Source organism: Phyllobates terribilis, unplaced genomic scaffold, assembly GCF_046119375.1.
Source record: "Phyllobates terribilis strain yellow unplaced genomic scaffold, ASM4611937v1 Scaffold_36__1_contigs__length_13169755, whole genome shotgun sequence".
Classification (NCBI taxonomy): domain Eukaryota; kingdom Metazoa; phylum Chordata; class Amphibia; order Anura; family Dendrobatidae; genus Phyllobates; species Phyllobates terribilis.
The window spans coordinates 1,403,947-1,423,567 of NW_027362796.1; the positions used below are offsets into that span (position 1 = coordinate 1,403,947).

Genomic DNA, 19,621 nt, shown 5'->3' on the forward strand with positions numbered 1-19,621 from the left:
TCCACTGAGGCCCCTGATCATGTGACCCCTGACTCCTCCCCTCCTGTGACCTCATCACAGGTCCTGTGCGCACAGAGCAGCCATATATGTGATGGCGGCTCTGCAGGTGGAGGTATGTGGAGATCCCCCATTACTGGGCGCAGGGACTCTTTTGGGGTCTTGTGTTGCCCCTTTATAAGAATCATAAGGTTTTTGTTCTGTTTCCTGTAATAGATACATACGACCCAACTATGGAGACAGGAAGGGAGGAAACGTATTGTTCTCATAGTACAGGACCCCTTTACTGCCCCACAGTGTAATGCCCCCATTATGCCCCTTATACAGGATGTATGATGCTTCCACACAGTGTAATGCCCCCATTATGCCCCTTATGCAGTATGTATGATGCCCCCCACAGTGTAATGCCTCCATTATGCCCCTTATGCAGTATGTATGATGCCCCGACACAGTGTAATGCCCCCATTATGCCCCTTATGCAGTATGTATGATGCCCCCACACAGTGTAATGCCCCCATTATGCCCCTTATGCAGTATGTATGATGCCCCCACACAGTAAAATGTCCCCATTATGCCCCTTATGCAGTATGTATGATGCCCCCACACAGTGTAATGCCTCCATTATGCCCCTTATGCAGTATGTATGATGCCCCCACACAGTGTAATGTCCCCATTATGCCCCTTATGCAGGATGTATGATGCCCCCACACAGTATAATGCTCCCATTATGCTCCTTATGCAGGATGTATGATGCCCCCCCCCCAGTATAATGTCCCCATTATGCCCCTTATGCAGGATGTATGATGCCCCCACACAGTATAATGCTCCCATTATGCCCCTTATGCAGTATGTATGATGCCCCCCCCCCAGTATAATGTTCCCCCAGTAGCGCCTGAGGTCCTGCAGTTGGAATAATCCCTCTGGAGTTGGTTTTCCCTCTGCCTGCTCCCCTACATGTAGACCCTCGAGCATGTATACATGCATGTAGGGGATCAGGCCTTACTAGATATCGAGGCTTTGTACAGTAATATACTGCATGAGGATGGTATCAGAGGAGTAAGACGTTTATTGAAATTGAGATCAATAGAGTGTAGCAGACATAATGACTTCATGGAGGATCTTCTGAAATTCACTCTTACTCATAACGTCTTTCTTTTGACAGGAAGTACTTCCACCAGCTCAGGGGTACTGCGATGAGGAGCCTCTGTGCCCCCTCATATGCTAACCTATTCCTGGGCTGGTGGGAGGAAACCACAATATTCAGGGATGATCATAAGTGATGACATCCATATATTGGGGTATGATACAAATATACTGACTACATTTTTATCATCTGGTCAGGGACGAGTGAACAATGTTTTGAATTTGTCAGGGAACTCAATATACATAGAGTGGGCCTGAGATTTATATCAGAGTTTAATTATTACCAGTTGCCGTTTTATTATTATTTATTAGTATTATAGCGCCATTTATTCCATGGCGCTTTACATGTAATAGGGATATACATAGCAAAAACATTTACATAATCTTAACAAAACGAGTCAGCGACTGGTACAGGAGGTGCGAGGACCCTGCCCGCGAGGGCTCACAGTCTGCAAGGGATGGGTGAGGATACAGTAGGTGAGGGTAGAGGAGGTCATGCAGTGGTATGGTGGAGCGGTGGTTACTGCAGGTTGTAGGCTTGTCGGAAGAGGTAGGTCTTCAGGTTTCTTTTGAAGGCTTCCATGGTAGACGAGAGTCTGATGTGTTGGGGTACAGAGTTCCAGAGTAGGTGCGATGCACGGGAGAAGTCTTGTATGCGATTGTGGGAAGAGGAGATAAGAGGGGAGTAGAGAAGGAGATCTTGTGAGGATCGGAGGTTGCGTGCAGGTAAGTACCGGGAGACTAGGTCACAGATGTATGGAGGAGACAGGTTGTGGATGGCTTTGTATGCCGTGGTTAGGGTTTTGAACTGGATTCTCTGGGCAATGGGCAGCCAGTGAAGGGATTGACAGAGGGGAGAGGCCGGGGAATAGCGTGGGGACAGGTGGATTAGTCAAGCAGCAGAGTTTAGGATAGATTGGAGGGGCGCTAGAGTGTTGGAAGGGAGGCCACAGAGCAGGAGGTTGCAGTATTCGAGGCGGGAGATGATGAGGGCATGCACTAGTGTTTTTGCAGAGTCTTTGCTGAGGAATGCACGGATCCGGGAGATATTTTTGAGTTGGAGTCGGCAGGAAGTGGAAAGGGCTTGGATATGTGGTTTGAAGGAGAGATCAGAGTCCAGGGTTACCCCAAGGCAGCGAGCTTGTGGGACTGGGGAGAGTGAATAGCCATTGACGTTGATAGATAGGTCAGATGGGGGATATGAATGAGAGGGTGGAAAGATGATGAACTCTGTTTTATCCATGTTGAGTTTTAGAAATCTGGCAGAGAAGAAGGATGAGATGGCGGACAGACATTGTGGGATTTTGGTTAGTATGTACGATGCCCCACACAGTGTAATGTTCCCCCAGTACCGCCTGCGGTTGGAATAATCCCTCTGGAAAATGGTTTTCCCTTTGCCTGCTCCCCTACATGTAAACCCTCAAGCATGTATACATGCCCCCCCACTACCCAGCCCCAGCTCAGGGGTACTGCAACGGGGAGCCGCTTTGCCCCATCGTATGCTTACCTATCCTTGGACTGGTGGGAGGAAACCACAATATTCAAGGATGATCATAAGTGATGGCATCCATATATTGGGTTATGGTATAGATATATTAAAGACATTTTTATCATCTGGTCAGGGATGAGTGAACAATTTCTTGAATTTGTCAGGGAACTCGGCATCAATAGAGTGGGCCTTATCTTGGAGGTTAATTATTACCAGTTGCCTTTCCTGAATGTACTAATCTAGATATAACTGCATGGGACCCTAGGAACACTCATCTATCATAAACCTACAGCACTAATAAACTATTGAAGTGGGATAGCCACCACCCCATCCCCATGAAAAAAGGAATTCCCAAGAGCCAATTTTTATGGTTGAGAAGGTACTGCTCTAATGTCACAGATTTTAATATACTGGCAATAGACCTGAACATCAGATTCAGGGAAATAGGGTACTCCTGGTACATTTTGGATTCCGTATCATCGTTTGCAGAAAAATGGGAGAGAGACACTCCTCCATACCTAACCAAGAGACCAAGAAAAAGATGAGATAACACGAGTAAGAAAAACTTATGACAATCAGAGTGACCATATCTTTAATATCCTCAGAAAACACTGGGATATACTTGTGGCTGACCCGGACCTGAGGGTGCTGTGTGATCTACTCCCACAATAACTTTCAGAAAGGGTCAGTCAATTAGGGACCTTTTAGTTTACAGTTTCTGCAAAAAACATGCACCCAAGGGGACATGGCTGGATAGAAGATACATGTAATTGGATGAGACCATGTAAATCTTTCTCGAGTTCCTCCACAAGTAAAAACTTTTTCCAGAGGGATTATTCCATCTGTAAAACATAAGGACTTGTATATATGGCCACATGCACCTGCCCCCTAGATTATGTATGTACAACCAAGAGGCAGTCTAGGAGGAGGGTGGGGAGCATTTGGGCGATATACACCATGCTCGGGACACCCCATTAGCGAGACACATGAACAGTGTACATCGAGGTCAAACCGGAGACATTTCCTTTTGTATCCTTGAGGTGGTTAAACCCAATGTGAGAGGTGGTGATCTCAATAGATGTATCCTCCAAAATGGAAAGTGAGTGGATTTCCAGACTGGATTCACAAGCCCTTAAGAGACTGAATGAGCAAATTTCCTATGCCTGTTTTGTATAAATACAGCCCCATTCTGAATTTCATTTTTGGATTTTATACTCTCCCCATTGCTACTCAGTTCCCTGTGAATGAGGTTCACATATTGTTTTACTTCATTGAGATATCTGAGCTTCTATATCAGAATTATTTCTTATCAGTTATATCCCACTTATACTATTTAGTAACTTACAAGTGTGGTGATCCATGTGTATCTCTAATTATGCAATAGGGGTCAAATTTGACCATTTAGGAATATACTGTGGGCCATCATCCCATATTTTATGCGGTGATAAAGTAGATCTACATGTCTATTGCATGATGGGAGGATGTGAAATACTTGTTTTTAGTCTCCCAAGGCGCTGACCTCAGTGATAGGATTTTTCTGTATTGGTGGAATGCAATGCAAAACCATTATGCGATCCGGAGTGGAACTCATGCTTCCGGACATGCGCATTCGCAGATAGGAGACTGTGATGCACTCCGCCGTGGAACGCACATGTCCGGGCACTTTTTTTTCTCCATCTGTCTTTAGTTGATCCCACTGATGCATCAGATAAGTCCTCAGTGAATTATAATTAGAGGAACCCATGGACACATTAGGATTTGTGAAGCTGACCTCCGCTCTCCTCTATTTCCTTTGAATTTATTATGTGACTTGTATTTCAGAACAGTAGCTCTTGGTTTGTTTCATTTCCATGTGTAAATTGAATTTGACTTGTAGTCTTTGATATCTCTTTCAAACTTAGTTTTTTCGATGTCTGAGATCCATCCTCCAGACTTTGTAAATTCTTTTACATATTTTGTTTGAGTTTTGTATCCAAAAAGGCGGAAAACTTTCACTGAGTTTTTTTTCAAGAAACAAATATCAAACGCAATGTGACTTGGTTATTCTTTATAAATTTATCTTTATTAAGTTTTGAAAAGGAAATACAAATACAAACACCGGGTACTAGTTGAGCAACAAGTAGTAGGTCAAACATGACCCCATAACCATAACAATAACCAGTATTTCCAAAACATTTGAAAACAAAATGAAAGAAGTAAACACAATCCAAAGCAGAGTCGCTGGTAGAACATTGGTTCAATGTGTTTTAGGATATACCAGCATGGTGACTCAGACTTGAACATTAAGTCATTACATATTCATGTGGATTAACAAATAAGGGCTATAAAAGAAAAAACGAGTAGTTAAAACCAAAAACACAAATACACAAAAAGACAAAGGGAAGTGGGGGAAGGGATGTATGGGTAAGAGGGTTAGGGTAACGTCAGAGAGGCTCCTGAAGTATAGACTTGGCTTTCCCCTATGAGGTCAAGGTAATCAGCAGAAGATTTAAACTCCAGTAGAACCATGTTTTATAAAATTTATCATGGGAATTATTGATCGTGGAGGTGAACTCCTCCGTTAACATAATCTCATTTATTTTGGAGAACCATAGTGAGATTGTCGGGATGTTGTTACTTTTCCATAGCGAGGGAATACATGCTCTAGCAGATGTGATCAAGTGTCTCAGTATCGAGTTTTTATATGTTTTTAAATGGATGTTGCTGTGATGGAGAAGGATGAAAGCTGGGTCAAGGTCTGAAATAAGATCAGTGAATTTACTAATCACTAGAACTTTTCCCCAGAAAGGAGAAAGGAGTTTACAGGTCCAGAAAGTATTTAGTAGGTCACCCTCCTCTTCCCCACATCTCCAACACATGGGACTAGCATCTGGGAATATAGAGTGTAGGCGAGTTGGGACCGTATACCACCGAGAAAGCAGTTTATAGCTGGCCTCTAGAAATCACAAGCTGATTGATGATTTGTGTGTCAAAGTGAAGATTCGCTTCCACTGATCCCTCGTTAAGGTGCAACTCAGATCTCTCTCCCATTGAGGTTGGAAGCGGGTTTTAGACTGGACCAGGGGTTCAATCAGTAGGGAGTACGAGAGTGACAAAGTATGTCTTAATGGGCCAGTATTTGGTGACTTGGTTATCCTATAAGGGTTTTTTTAAATGTGGACATACAGTACAGACCAAAAGTTTGGACACACCTTCTCATTTAAAGATTTTTCTGTATTTTCATGACTATGAAAATTGTACATTCACACTGAAGGCATCAAAACTATGAATTAACACATGTGGAATTATATACTTAACAAAAAAGTGTGAAACAACTGAAAATATGTCTTATATTCTAGGTTCTTCAAAGTAGCCATCTTTTGCTTTGATGACTGCTTTGCACACTCTTGGCATTCTCTTGATGAGCTTCAAGAGGTAGTGAGCTTCAATACAGGGTTAAATTGTCTGGGAAGTACTCAGTAATCAATGGACACCCAGGAAAGGGAAGGATATAAAAGTATCATAGAGACTCACATGTTACAAATCAGGAATAAGCATTGGTTTGGTATGTGGGCACTTGGTGGTATGATATCACAACAGTTTTTATGAATTCACAATAAATGTGAGGTTTTAACAATATAGACAATGCTGGAGAATCCATCTCTCCTCCTTTCTCTACTTGAAATGTCCCTGACCAGGGCGGCTCCATGCGGTGATCTTCACACAAGTTGCATTGTGTAAAGATGTGAGGTTGTGGGTTGTAAGTAATCACCTAGGCAGGTTATCGATGCTACAATATTTTATTAATCACATCCATAGTAATGCAGCAATTCCAAGTAAATGGCCAAAATACAGTTCTCTCAGTCCTTAAGTTCTCAACCTGGGATCAGTTGATAACTGAGCTCCAACACTCCATAAGCCATCCATCCATCATCTCTTCTCCCACAGCCATAGGTCCTATCCCTCCAGTGTCCTTCCATCATCTTCCCCCACTAAAACATGTCTTTCCTCTACATCTCTGGGGTCAGCCCCCTCCCAGCACAGAAGTGATCACCCTCTCACTCAAGCATTCACTGTAAGCCAAAAACAATGAAGAATATTCTAGAAGCCTTCATTTGAGAAAGGATGTAAGACCCCCTGTGATGACGGCTCCACTGTGTCTCAATCCAAACTCACCTAATGAGACCATTGGCTGTTGAAACAATGGACTCCTGAGATACAGATTAGTGGAATGCCGGACATTTTACAAGTGAATCTAGTGTACACACTGACAAGTTAGCAGAACTATATAAAACATGACAAGTAAATCACTAATAAAACACAATAATAATATTAACAAAAATGGTGGTCCGTTGCTGGAAAAAGTATCATAGTCTTTAGTAAATGGGCAGCTCCTCACACATTGAATAAACAGTGAGCTGACCTCCCTCTCCATTTTCCCATTATATCCATGTTTTCTCTATAGTGATGAATATTTATTTTTGCTATAACTGTGATATTTTCACTTTAAGGCTATGTGCCCACGATGCAGAAATGCTCAGGATTTTTTCCTGAGCGTTTCTGCATCTCCCTGGCAGAAAAAAACGCATGCGGATTGTACATGCGTTTTCCTGCCAGGGACATGCGGAAATGGAGCAAACGGCATGGATTTATATAGTGTGACCCGAGAGAGTTGTAAAAATAAATATATACTTACCCTCCGATGGCCCGCGCTGACTTGTTTCGCTCGGTCCTGGCTGCCGGCAGCAATTGAATTGAAAGACCTGCCGACATCAGCGTCGCGTGACCCATCACATGACTCTGACGTCAGCGCAGGTCCTTCAATTCACTGCAAAGTGCCGGCAAGCAAGTAGGAGGGCTGTGCGGGCCGCCGGAAGGTAAATATACATTTATTTTTTATTTTATTCTTTTTTTACTGATTTTTTAATGGTACCTGGTTGTGGATGAGACTCTCCTCTCATCTACACCCGGGTACCATCCGCACATTACAACGCATGGAATGCGCATCTACATATACAGTGATGCGTAATCCATGCGGTCTAATGCAAGTCAATGACGGCGAAGATGCAGCACTTCCGCAAAATAATTGGTAGTGCTGCGTTTTTTCCGCACTGATAATCCGCAGCGGAAATTTCCGCTGCATGTGCACAGCACATGCGGATTATCATTGGGGACCATTGCTGCCCTTCTACCATGCGTTTTTAATGCGTTTCCGCAGCTGCAAAAACGCTGCAGAAAGGCATTAAAAACGCATCGTGGGCACACAGCCTAAAACTTTTTTTAAACCTTTTTTTTATGAATGTTTTTAAACAGCTCTCATTAGTGCGATCATACAACACAGAACCCTCTGATCGCTCCAGTGATGCACTGTACTACTATAGTGCCGTGTATTATCACTGCCTGTCACCGTAATACTAACGGCCCCATACACATGAGATAAGTGGTGGCTGAACGGTCATTTGGCAGACGGCTATCTCTCCAGATTCCCCCATACACACAAATATTCCAGCTTTCCTGTGGTTTGTATGACTGACTGCAACAGTAGGGAGGCCCCCAAATACATTATATAGTCAACCAAAACCCCCCAAATCAGTGCTTCCATGTACCTTTAGTCTAATATTTATGGAGCGTTAAAAGGTAACTTATTGGACGCTGCCTCTGGCCCGGCCTAATAGACTTTCGTACATTGCCGGCCCAGACACCATTATTAGGCATTTCAGTATTGTAGGAACTAGGCAGCCCCATACTATCAAGTATTTGGGGGAGGAGGGGCATTCAGCCGAACTCTGTCAAACCTTCTTAGATGCCATATTTGCTTTTTGCAGGAGCAAGTGGTTAAACTGCCAGGGATTTTATTGCAGCCGCAACTGTGTCAGCCTTGCAGTGTACATCTATGTTCTGGTGCCCAAAAGACAAAATATGTCTTCTAATTTTTGCAAGAATTGTTGTGACCAATTTTCTTTTGAAACACTTTAATATCTGCTTTTTTTCTGGGGTTTTTCTTGTAATATAGGAAAGTCTAAGGCCAGAAATAAACCCCATAATACACTATACATGTAGACTTTAGTATCAAATCATTTCTGTCCATGGTGTTTGTGCAAACAAAACAGCTTTTATAAAATCCTCAAACTTCTGTGTGTGAATCAGACCTGAGATCTAACGTGATAGAAGATTACAGTCCGGGGAAGACGGGAAACATTCATATAGACGGCCGGTGGTGATGTAGTCAGTGACGGACTCTGGCCAAATGTGGTCTTAGAGCCGTAGTAGAAGATGTTGCCTCATCATGAAGTAGTTATTTCTCATGTCACGTGAAATAAATATCTCCTGCAGTATTGCTAATGTCAATTCCAGTATAAGATAATAACCACTGCACTGCCGGACAGAGGTGCTAGAGTTGGGTCCAAACCTGTAGTGTAACTGATGTGAGGTAGCGCTATCCATCATGTTGAGGGGCACTCACCTCACCGGGTCAATTAAAGCACACATGCAACGTTTTCCCGTAATCTACAGTCCAGCAGTTTATTAAACATCATAAACTGCTTATAACATAGTCCAACTCAGTGGCTCGCAGGCATGTAATATCCTAGAGCCTTTTCAGTGGCAGATATGCCCACTTGGCTCCAGATACAGCCTTCAGCAAGGTAACATTATCAATGTCCATATCAAGCAGCGTTTTTACCTTTGCTGCGTCTATCGGCTTCCATCAGCTCTTTTCTGCGAAAACTGTGGCTTAAGGCTCACCAAGTGTGGCCCCCCAGGCCACATGCCTTCCAGGGCTAATGGTGTCCCAGACACAGGGACCAGGCCTCTTAACTTCTACCTTGTTTCAAAACCACCAGGATTTATATATCCTTCTGTGCGCACTGGACCTGTCACAGTCATGTGATCAGTCACCTGAAGGGGTGGTACGTGGTCAGCCAGAACATACCCCCTGGACATTTTAGTAATGCAGCAAGCCCCTGCATTATACTTAGAATAACATTGGCACTCAATGCTTGTTCTAGAAATTTTTTTTTTAATGCAGTCAAAAAGCAAAAGTAAACGTTTTTGGTCGATCTGACCTTCATCAGTAACTGTTGGAAATAGCACAAAGAACAAAACAATAAATAAAAGAATAATAATAAATAATAAAATAAAAAAACTCGCCTATGAAACATTTACTTTTGTTTTTGGCCTGCGTTAAAAAAATAAAATTCTATAAGAACCACTGAGTGTCGAGGTTATTCTCAATGTCAATTCCAGTGTCAGAAAATTAGGTGAGAATTAGCTTTATGGAAGATGAGTCTATGAGAAACATATTCAGCTTCCGACTCCGAGGAAGAAACTACTTGTTGTCTGTGGCCTAAAATATAAAGGTTTTATTACTAGAAAATTTATTTATTACTGTAAAATAATAAATCTCCTTATATGTTTCCCCTCATTATCTCCAATAGATGTATTATTACACAGTATTTTTATGATGTTACATCAGCTCATCATCTTCTCATTCAGGTCTCTACAATATCAGATCCTCTCAGTGAAGATCTTCTATATAAGAGAATTTTCCTGATTTACCCATCAAACATGGATATGGACAGAGACAAGATGGCGGAGAGGATATTACACCTCACCCTAGAGATCCTCTTCCGGATAACTGGAGAGGTGAGAGATTCTGATGACGTCACATTACATCATTCTTATCTATGGGAATAACAGATGGACAGAACTGGAGAGGTGAGGACTCTGGAAATGTCTGGAGTGAGATTTATTAATGTGTCTCTCCATAACCAGGATTACACAGTAGTGAAGAAGACCTCTAGTGAGCGCTGTCAGGACCCTGTTTCTGAGGGATGGGGAAGACCCCTGAGTCCAATCACGAGGCCTTCACCTCACCCCCTGATACATGAGGACATCAATTACCAGAAGATCCTAGAACTCACCTTCAAGATGATTGAGCTGCTGACTGGAGAGGTGACATTGCTGGGAATGCTGGGACATTATACAGTAACGCTATGAAGAGATCGGGGAGATGACGGTATCATTGTATGTGTCAGGTTCCGATAAGGTGCCAGGATGTCGCTGTCTATTTTTCTATGGAGGAGTGGGCGTATTTAGAAGGACGCAAAGATCTGTACAGGGACGTCATGATGGAGGTTCCCCAGCCCCTCACATCACCAGGTAATAGGACTAAATACACACTGCCTATAATTATCTGTATGTAAAGAATGAATTCAGTCCCTGTATGTGTTTCCGTCAGATCTATCCAGTAAGAGGACAACACCAGAGAGATGTCCCCGTCGTCTTCTACAGGGCTGTAAACAAGAAGATCCCAATGTTCCTCAGGATCATCAGGTAGATGGAGAGAAGGTGTCATGAGATCTCCCCTATGATGTGTAGACGGCTGTGAAGGTCTTGTGCTCAGTCTTGTTTTATCCACCAGTATTATATGTTTTATACTTGTGTAATGAGAACGGTGGAGATGGCAGGATTAAGCCGATCAAAGATGTGACTTCTCCATCTGTCTGTGACTTTTACAATATTTGTTTCAGGGTGAAGATCTGACCCATATTAATACTACAGAGACATATATGAGGGGTGATGAGCTTTGTAAGGAGGAGATTCCTACATATGACTACCCAGGTGAGTAGTAACCACTAAATGCAGAGAAGTTACAGATTCTTCTCAGTCACCAGCAGTGGCTGCTTTATCAGTGGTGTAGTCCGGCCGTATCACAATCGTGTGATCACCGTTTTGCCTCTAGATCACAATATTCTCCTCCACCAAAAATTGTTCAAATCACTTGGGGCAATGAAAGCCCTTTTCTACTTGCCACCTGAAGGATCCACCTATGCCCTGGGATTAGAAGATCCTGACTCTTACCTGCCCAGATTTGTAAACCACAAAGCCAAATGACAGCGTATGTAGAATGTGCTGACAAGTTAGAAAATCACTTGAAGAAAAATATTATGATGGGCCTGTAAGAGAAAGCGGAGGGTAATGATGGTGTTGGCTTCCTAGAACCCTGATATCTTATTGGATGAATCTACCTTTTCTCCCTTCTGTGCTGCTGAATGTGCTCATATGGTCCCTACAAGACCAGGTCCAGTCTTTCTGGCCAAACTTCACTTTTATGATCGACAACATTAAATGTGCAGTGAGGGCCAAGTGTGAATTTTTGTACAGTAACAACAGAGTCTCCCTTTATCCTGACTTTTCAATTTCTTTTAAAACCGACTAATATTTCTTCTTGAAACTCATCTGACAGACAATATGGCCCATACGATAGTTTAGATTGCCAAGAGCCACCGGCCCCCTACTCTAATTACCCCAGAGAGGTTTCACCACTATTTTTTACTGATGAAGACTGTTGAGTTTGATCATTTCAGTAGATCTATTATTGTCTACACTTACAGGTTTTTACTACAGTAGTTAGTGCACAAAATACTCTTAACCCCTTAATCCCCGAAGGTGGTTAATGACCGGGCCAATTTTTACTGTCCACTAAATTGACCACTGTCAATTTATGAGGTAACACCTCTAGAACGCTTCAACGGATCCCGCTGATTCTGAGAGTTTTTTCATAACATATTGTGCTTCATGATAGTGGTAAAATTTCTTCGATATCACTTGCGTTTATTTGTGAAAAATCGGAAATTTGGCAACAATTTTGAAAATTTTGCAATTTTCAAAATTTGAATTTTTATGCCCTTAAATCAGAGAGATATATCACACAAAATAGTTAATAAATATAATTTCCCACATGTCTACTTTACATCAGCACAATTTTGGAACCAACATTTTTTTTTATTAGGGAGCTATAAGGGTTAAAAGTTGACCAGTGATTTCTCATTTTTACAACAAAATTTGCAAAACCATTTTTTTAGGGACCACATCACATTTGAAGTCACTTTGAGGGGTCTATATGACAGAAAATACCCAAAAGTTACAGCATTCTAAGAACTTCACCCCTCAAGGTGCTCAAGACCACATTCAAGAAGTTTATTAACCCTTCACGTGCTTCACAGGAATTTTTGGAATGGGGAAGAAAAAAATGAACATTTAACTTTTACTTTAGACCCCAATTTTTTATTTTTGCAGGGGTAACAGGAAAAAATAGACCCCAAAATTTGTTGTGCAAATTCTCCTGAGCACACCAATACCCCATATGTGGGGAAAAAACACTCTTTGGGCGCACTGCAGGGTTCTGAAGGAAAGGAGCACCATTTGAACGTAAAATTTGCTTGAATAATTAGAGGACGCCATGTTGCTTTTGGGGAGCCCCTGATGTGCCTAAACAGTGGAAACCCCCATAACTGATACCATATTGGAAACTAGACCCCTCAGGGAACTTATCTAGACGTGTGGTGCTTCACAGAAGTTTATAACATGGAGCCGTGAAAATAATATTTTCCCATTTTTCCCACAAGAATGTTTTTCAGCCCCCAGTTTTGCATTTTCATAAGGGTAACAGAAGAAATTGCACCATGCAACTTGTTGTGCAATCTCTCCTGAGTAAGGCGATACCCCATATGTGGGGGAAAACCACTGTTTGGGCGCATGGTAGGGTTCAGAAGGGATTTGACTTTTTGAATGTAAAATTTGCTTGAATAATTAGCGGATGTGCCCCTGATGTGCCTAAACAGTGGAAACCCCCCACAAGTGACACCATTTTGGAAACTAGACCCCTCAGGGAACTTATCTAGATGTATGGTGAGCACCCTTAACCCTAAGGTGCTTCACAGAAGTTTATAACGTTAAGCTGTGAAAATAAAAAAATTAAACTTTTTCCACAATAACAATCTTTTAGCCCCAAATTTTTTAGTTTCACAAGGGTAAGAGGAGAATATGGAACCTAAAAACTGTTGTGCAATTTCTCCTGTGTACGCCAATACCCCATAAGTGGGGAAAATACATTGTTTGGGCGCAAGTCAGGGTTCAGAAGGGAAGGAGCACTGTGTGACTTTTTGAACGCAAAATTGGCTGGAATCAAGAGCGGACGCCATGTCTCATTTCGGGGCCCCTGATGTGCCTAAATAGTGGAAACCCCCCACAATTGACTCCATTTTGGAAACTAGACCCCTCAAGGATTTTATCAAGGGGTATAGTGTACATTTTGAACCCAGAGGTACTACAGAATTTGATAACATTATGTCATCATATTGAATAAGTTGTCATTAGACTTGAGCGCAAGTGCTCGCTACTTAAGTTTGCATCGGGTACTCGGGCATGCACCATGTATTACGGGTGCTCTAGTGACATGCTGGAGTCCCTGCCCCGCATGTTTCACGGTTGTTAGACACCCAAAAAATAACATGCGGGAATTGTTCGTGCATGGCAGGCGATCCCAGCAACGTTTTTTTTGGCCACGAAGCATATGGGACAGAGGCTCGAGCATGTCATTCGAACACCCACGATACTCAGTGCATACACGAGCACCCAATGCAATCTCAAGTAGCGAGCACTTGCGCTCAACACTGGTCGCCATATTGTCATTTTTTTTTTCTTTACTTTTGAAAAAATCCCAACCCTAACCCCAACCCTAGCCCAACCCTAACCGTAGCCCAACCCTAACCGTAGCCCAACCCTAACCCTAGCCCAACCCTAACCCTAGCCCAACCCTAGCACAACCCTAATCCTAATGGAGCTGTATGGCGGCTTGTTTTTTGTGGGACAAGATGACGTTTTCAGTGGTACCATTTTTATTTACATCGTCATTTTGATCGCGTGTTATTCCATTTTTTGTTTGGCGGTATGATGATAAAGCATTGTTTTTTGCTTCGTTTTTTATTTATTTTTTTACCGTGTTCACTAAAGGGGTTAACTAGTGGGACAGTTTTATAGGTCAGGTCGTTCCGGACGCGGCAATACCAAATATGTGTACTTTTATTGTTTTTTTATTCATAATAAACAAATATTATGGGTTCAATATATTTTTATTTTTTGGGGAAAGTTTTTTTTCATTTTTTTTGTCACACCATGGGACTTTCACTTTTTGCATGGCATAGAGAGCAGCAGCTCATTATGCCATGGAGCCTGTCAGCGCTGCACACGGGAAACATTACTTTGGTTATGCACTGCGCATGACCAAAGTAATGTCCTGCCTCCTGGTGACCCGAATGTTGTCATGACAACATCCAGAAGACGCCGGCAGGAGAGGTGAGTATAGCGATCACCTCCCCACTTGCCACCGCAATACTACGATCGACTTCGATCGCAGCATTGCGGGGGTTAATGTGCCGGGAGAGATGCGGCACCACTTGCTGCACATAGCACCAGGTGTCAGCTGATTGTCACAGCGGCTCGATTGCCACACACGTAATAGTACGTAGCTGGTCCAGAAGTCCCAGGGTGCATCTACGTACTATTACTGACCTGGTAGGAAAGGGGTTAATTTAACCACTTCCCGCAGCCAGTTTTGTGTTCCTAATTAGGGTCGATTTTCAAATCTGACACGTGTCATTTTATGTGGTGATATTTTTGGAATTCTTGACACAAAGGATAATTGGAAATAAATGGACCTTACAAATTATTTTCCAACTTCTCTTGAATCCGACTATATCCTATATACAGTTGTACACTACTGTCTGGGCACAAGGCAGGTTAAGAAGGAAAGGAGCGACATTTAGCTATTTGAATATAGATCTTGCTCGAATAGTTTGCGGACACAATGTATTGGGGGCACTGTTCATGGTCACCTGGCAGGTCAAAAGATGGTCACCATGAACAGGCTTGGCGCTATCTACTCCATTTTCCAGATCCCAGGGATTATCTTGCCCATCACCCTTTAAACCCAGAAAGAATGGTCAGGTAGCCGGTTCATAACCATGAGGGCAGAGAAAATACAAAATCAGAAGACACAAGAGTAGTCAGTAAAGAGGCTGAGGTCACAACAGGAAACAAATACACAAGCCGGGAGCTGAGCACAGAGGACTGAACCAGAGGAGAACAAGGCTGTATCTGGCAGCTTCCGGCAATATGCTTCCAGCTTTAGTAGGGTGCAGTGCTTTCCAATTAGCTGAAGTCGGGAGCAGATTACTCCAGCTGGACAGCACACACCCCCATACTGCCAGACTGGATGGTACTACTGGTCCCAGGCACCGTTGCAGGAGCAGATCCTAGAGAAAATGGGACATACCATTTACGGAAGCCTTAATATAACAAAATGGCAGACAACCAGAGCAGTAGAAATCACCATAAAGTGACTCCATTTTGGAAATTATAACCGTCAGGGAATTAATCTATAGGAGTAGTGACTATTTTGACTCCACCGTCACTTTCCGGTAATTAGCACGCAGTGGATGTTGTAGAGTGAAAATTGCAAATATACCATTTTATTACCCAACACATACTGGCCAGATAAATTAAGTGGGTTCTTCTCACTATAGTAATGCCAAATACATGAATACTAAATGTGCTTTGGGCACAATCTTTTAGAATGTGAACTGTCATTGACTTGATGAATGATTCATTTTTTTTACGTAACTTGTCATTTTTAAGGACACTTTAAGTAAAAATGTTAAAAAATTTAAGAATATTTTATTCAAAAATAATACTTAATTTTATTCTTGGCAGATGACTGTACCAGGAGATCAGAAGGTCAACTAACATCTTTAATTTTTAAATCAGATGATCTTGAGATCCCACAGGATACAATTGAAGTGAATGTCATTACTCCAGATATACCATCATCCCTCCACAGTAAAGATCTGGCCTCTGATCCTATGAAACAGGTCCTGTCTTCTGATTCATTACCGACTACTAAGGAAAATCAAAGTCACAAAATAAGCATTAAAAAACGAACTGCTCCTAAAGCAAAGAAGACATTTTCACGTTCAGAATATAGAAATACTTTTCTTAAACAAGAAAAAATTCACACAGAGAATAGATCAGATCTTGGGAGGCACCAGAGAACTCACACAGAGGAGAAGCCATTTTCATGTTCAGAATGTGGGAAATGTTTTAACCAAAAATCAGATCTTGTTAGTCACCAGAGAACCCACACAGGGGAGAAGCCTTTTTCATGTTCAGAATGTGGGAAATGTTTTGTATACAGATCATACCTTGTTAGTCACCAGAGAACTCACACAGGGGAGAAGCCATTTTCATGTTCAGAATGTGGGAAATGTTTTTTATGCAAATCATACCTTGTTAGTCACCAGAGAGCTCACACAGGGGAGAAGCCATTTTCATGTTCAGAATGTGGGAAATGTTTTAGCCAAAAATCAGGTTTAGTTAGTCACCAGAGAACCCACACAGGGGAGAAGCCTTTTTCCTGTTCAGAATGTGGAAAATATTTTATCCATAGATCAGACCTTGTTAGTCACCAGAGAACCCACACAGGGGAGAAGCCTTTTTCATGTTCAGAATGTGGAAAATGTTTTGTATGCAAATCACACCTTGTTAGTCACCAGAGAACTCACACAGGGGAGAAGCCATTTTCATGTCCAGAATGTGGGAAATGTTTTAACCAGAAATGGAAAATTGTTATACATCAGAGAACTCACACAGGGAAGAAGCCATTTTCATGTTCAGAATGTGGGAAATGTTTTGACCATAAATCGGTTATGGTTAATCACCAGAGAACCCACACAGGAGAGAAGCCTTTTTCCTGTTCAGAATGTGGAAAATGTTTTAACCAGAAAGCGCATCTTGATGGCCACCAGAGAACTCACACTGGGGAGAAGCCTTTTTCATGTTCAAAATGTGGGAACGGTTTTAACTACAAATCAGAGCTTGTTATACATCAGAGAATTCACACAGGGGAGAAGCCTTTTTCCTGTTCAGAATGTGGAAAATGTTTTAACCAGAAATCGGTGCTTTATAGACATCAGAGAGCCCACACTGGGGAGAAGCCTTTTTCATGTCCAGAATGTGGGAAATGTTTTAACCATAAATCGGTTTTGGTTAATCATCAGAGAACTCACACAGGGGAGAAGCCTTTTTCCTGTTCAGAATGTGGAAAATATTTTAATCGGAAATCAGGGCTTTATAGTCATCAGAGAGCCCACACAGGGGAGAAGCCTTTTTCTTGTTCAGAATATGGGAAATGTTTTGTGAAGAAATTATCTCTTTTGAGTCACCAAAGAATGCACACAGAGGAGAAGCCTTTTTCATGTTCTTAATGTGGGAAATGTTTTACACAGAGAACAATTCTTCATAAATATCAGAGAAGCCACACAGGGGAAAAGCCTTTTCATGTTTAGAATTTTGGAAATGTTTTAACCGAAAATTGTATCTTCGTAAAGGGGTTCCTAAGAAGAAAAACAAAATAAGTCAGCTCACACATTGAGGAATCCAAAGCTCAGGAAACCAGCAGGGCAGCAGAAATACGAATCGAGAGTAGAAAAAAATCCAGCTTCAATGACTAAAGACCTTACTGTCTGAAACGTGTCTGCTAGAAAATATTTCCCCCTCTAGGGGTAGTAACATCCATGCTGTTATCTCAGGTTTTTTATATTTAGTTAATAAAGCAATGTTTTTAGAGGATCATTGAAGCTGTATTTTTTTCTGCTCTTGATTCTTAAAGGGGTTGTCCTCTACTTGGACAATGCTTTGTCATTCCTCATGTTTGGCCTCGTTAAATGTGACACCAGCGCTGATGGGGCTCAAGGCTCACATGGCGCAACAACCTGACCTGAGCCCCGGGAACACAAGTGCTGACACCAATGGACGGGCACAAGTATGGGAGGTTTGTATAATTCTTATAATAATTTTTGTAATAAGTATATTGTTTATCCATTATGTATATATTCCGTGTGTTCATTAATAGAGATTTGAATCCTTAGGTATAGAAATATAGGTTTATCAAAAGATCATAACAGGTCTACTTTTCAGTCATGCTCTTTGCGGTCAGAAGCATCTAACACTCTGAGATACAGTGGTGTAAAACAAAGTGTTTGCCCCTTCCTGATTTCTTATTCTTTTGCATATTTGTCTCACCTAAATGTTTCAGATCATAAGATGTAAATATTAGACAAAGATAACACAAGTAAACACAAAATGCAGTTTTTAAATTAAGGTATTTTATTATTAAGGGAAAAAGAAATCCAAAGCTCCAGGGCCCTGTGTGAAAAAGTCCTGTTCCTCCCTCACCCCACACACACACCCACCCACCCCACTTAAAACATAAATTAACTGTTGTTTATCACATCTTTGGAATTCTGAGTTAAATTTCCCTAGCCACACTCAGGCCTGATTGCTGCCATACCTTTTCTCAATCAAGAAAATACTTTAATAGGAATTGCTTGACGAAGTGAGGTAGACCAAAAGATCCTCAAAAGCTAGACATCATGCCGCGATCCAAATAAATTCAAGAACAAATGAGAAAAAAAGTAATTGAGATCGATCAATCTGGAAAAAGTTATAAAGCCATTTCTAAAGCTTTAGGACGTCAGCGAACCACAGTGAGAGCCATTATCCACAAATGGCAAAAGCATGGAAAAGTGGTGAACCTTCCCAGGAGTGGCCGGCCGACCAAAATTACCCTAAGAACGCAGCGGCGACTCATCCAAGAGGTCACAGAAGACCCCACAACAACATCCAAAGAACTGCAGGCCTCACTTGCCTCAGTTAAGGTCAGTGTTAAAGACTCCACTATAAGAAAGACTGGGCAAAAATGGCCTGCATGGCAGAGTTCCAAGACAAAAACCATTGCTAAGCAATAAGAACATAAATGCTCTTCTCAGTTTTGTCAGAAAACATCTTGATGATCCCCCAAGACTTTTGGGAGAATACTCTGTGGACTGACAAGACAAAAGTTGAACTTTTTGAAAGGTGTATGTCCTATTACATCTGGTGTAGAAGTAACACAGCATTTCAGAAAGGGAACGTCATACCCATAGTAAAATATGGTGGTGGCAGTGTGATGATCTGGGGCTGTTTTGCTGCTTCAGGACCTGGAAGACTTGCTGTGGTAAATAGAACCATGAATTCTGCTGTCTACCAAAAAATCCTGAAGGAGAATGTCCGGCCATCTGTTCGTGACCTCAAGCTGAAGCGCATTTGGATTATGCAACAGGACAATGATCCAAA

At 41.9% G+C, this 19,621-nt stretch overlaps 1 protein-coding gene across 1 annotated transcript; it reads left to right on the forward strand.

The window, feature by feature from the left end:
* Positions 1 to 59: 59 nt before the first annotated feature.
* LOC141182769 (uncharacterized) lies at positions 60 to 18,556 on the forward strand. Its single transcript, XM_073660873.1, has 7 exons — positions 60 to 112; positions 10,103 to 10,252; positions 10,382 to 10,561; positions 10,645 to 10,768; positions 10,848 to 10,942; positions 11,140 to 11,230; positions 16,163 to 18,556. The coding sequence occupies exons 1-7, from the start codon at positions 92 to 94 to the stop codon at positions 17,710 to 17,712; spliced, it is 2,211 nt and encodes a 736-aa protein (XP_073516974.1). The 5' UTR covers positions 60 to 91; the 3' UTR covers positions 17,713 to 18,556.
* The last annotated feature ends 1,065 nt before the right edge of the window (positions 18,557 to 19,621 follow it).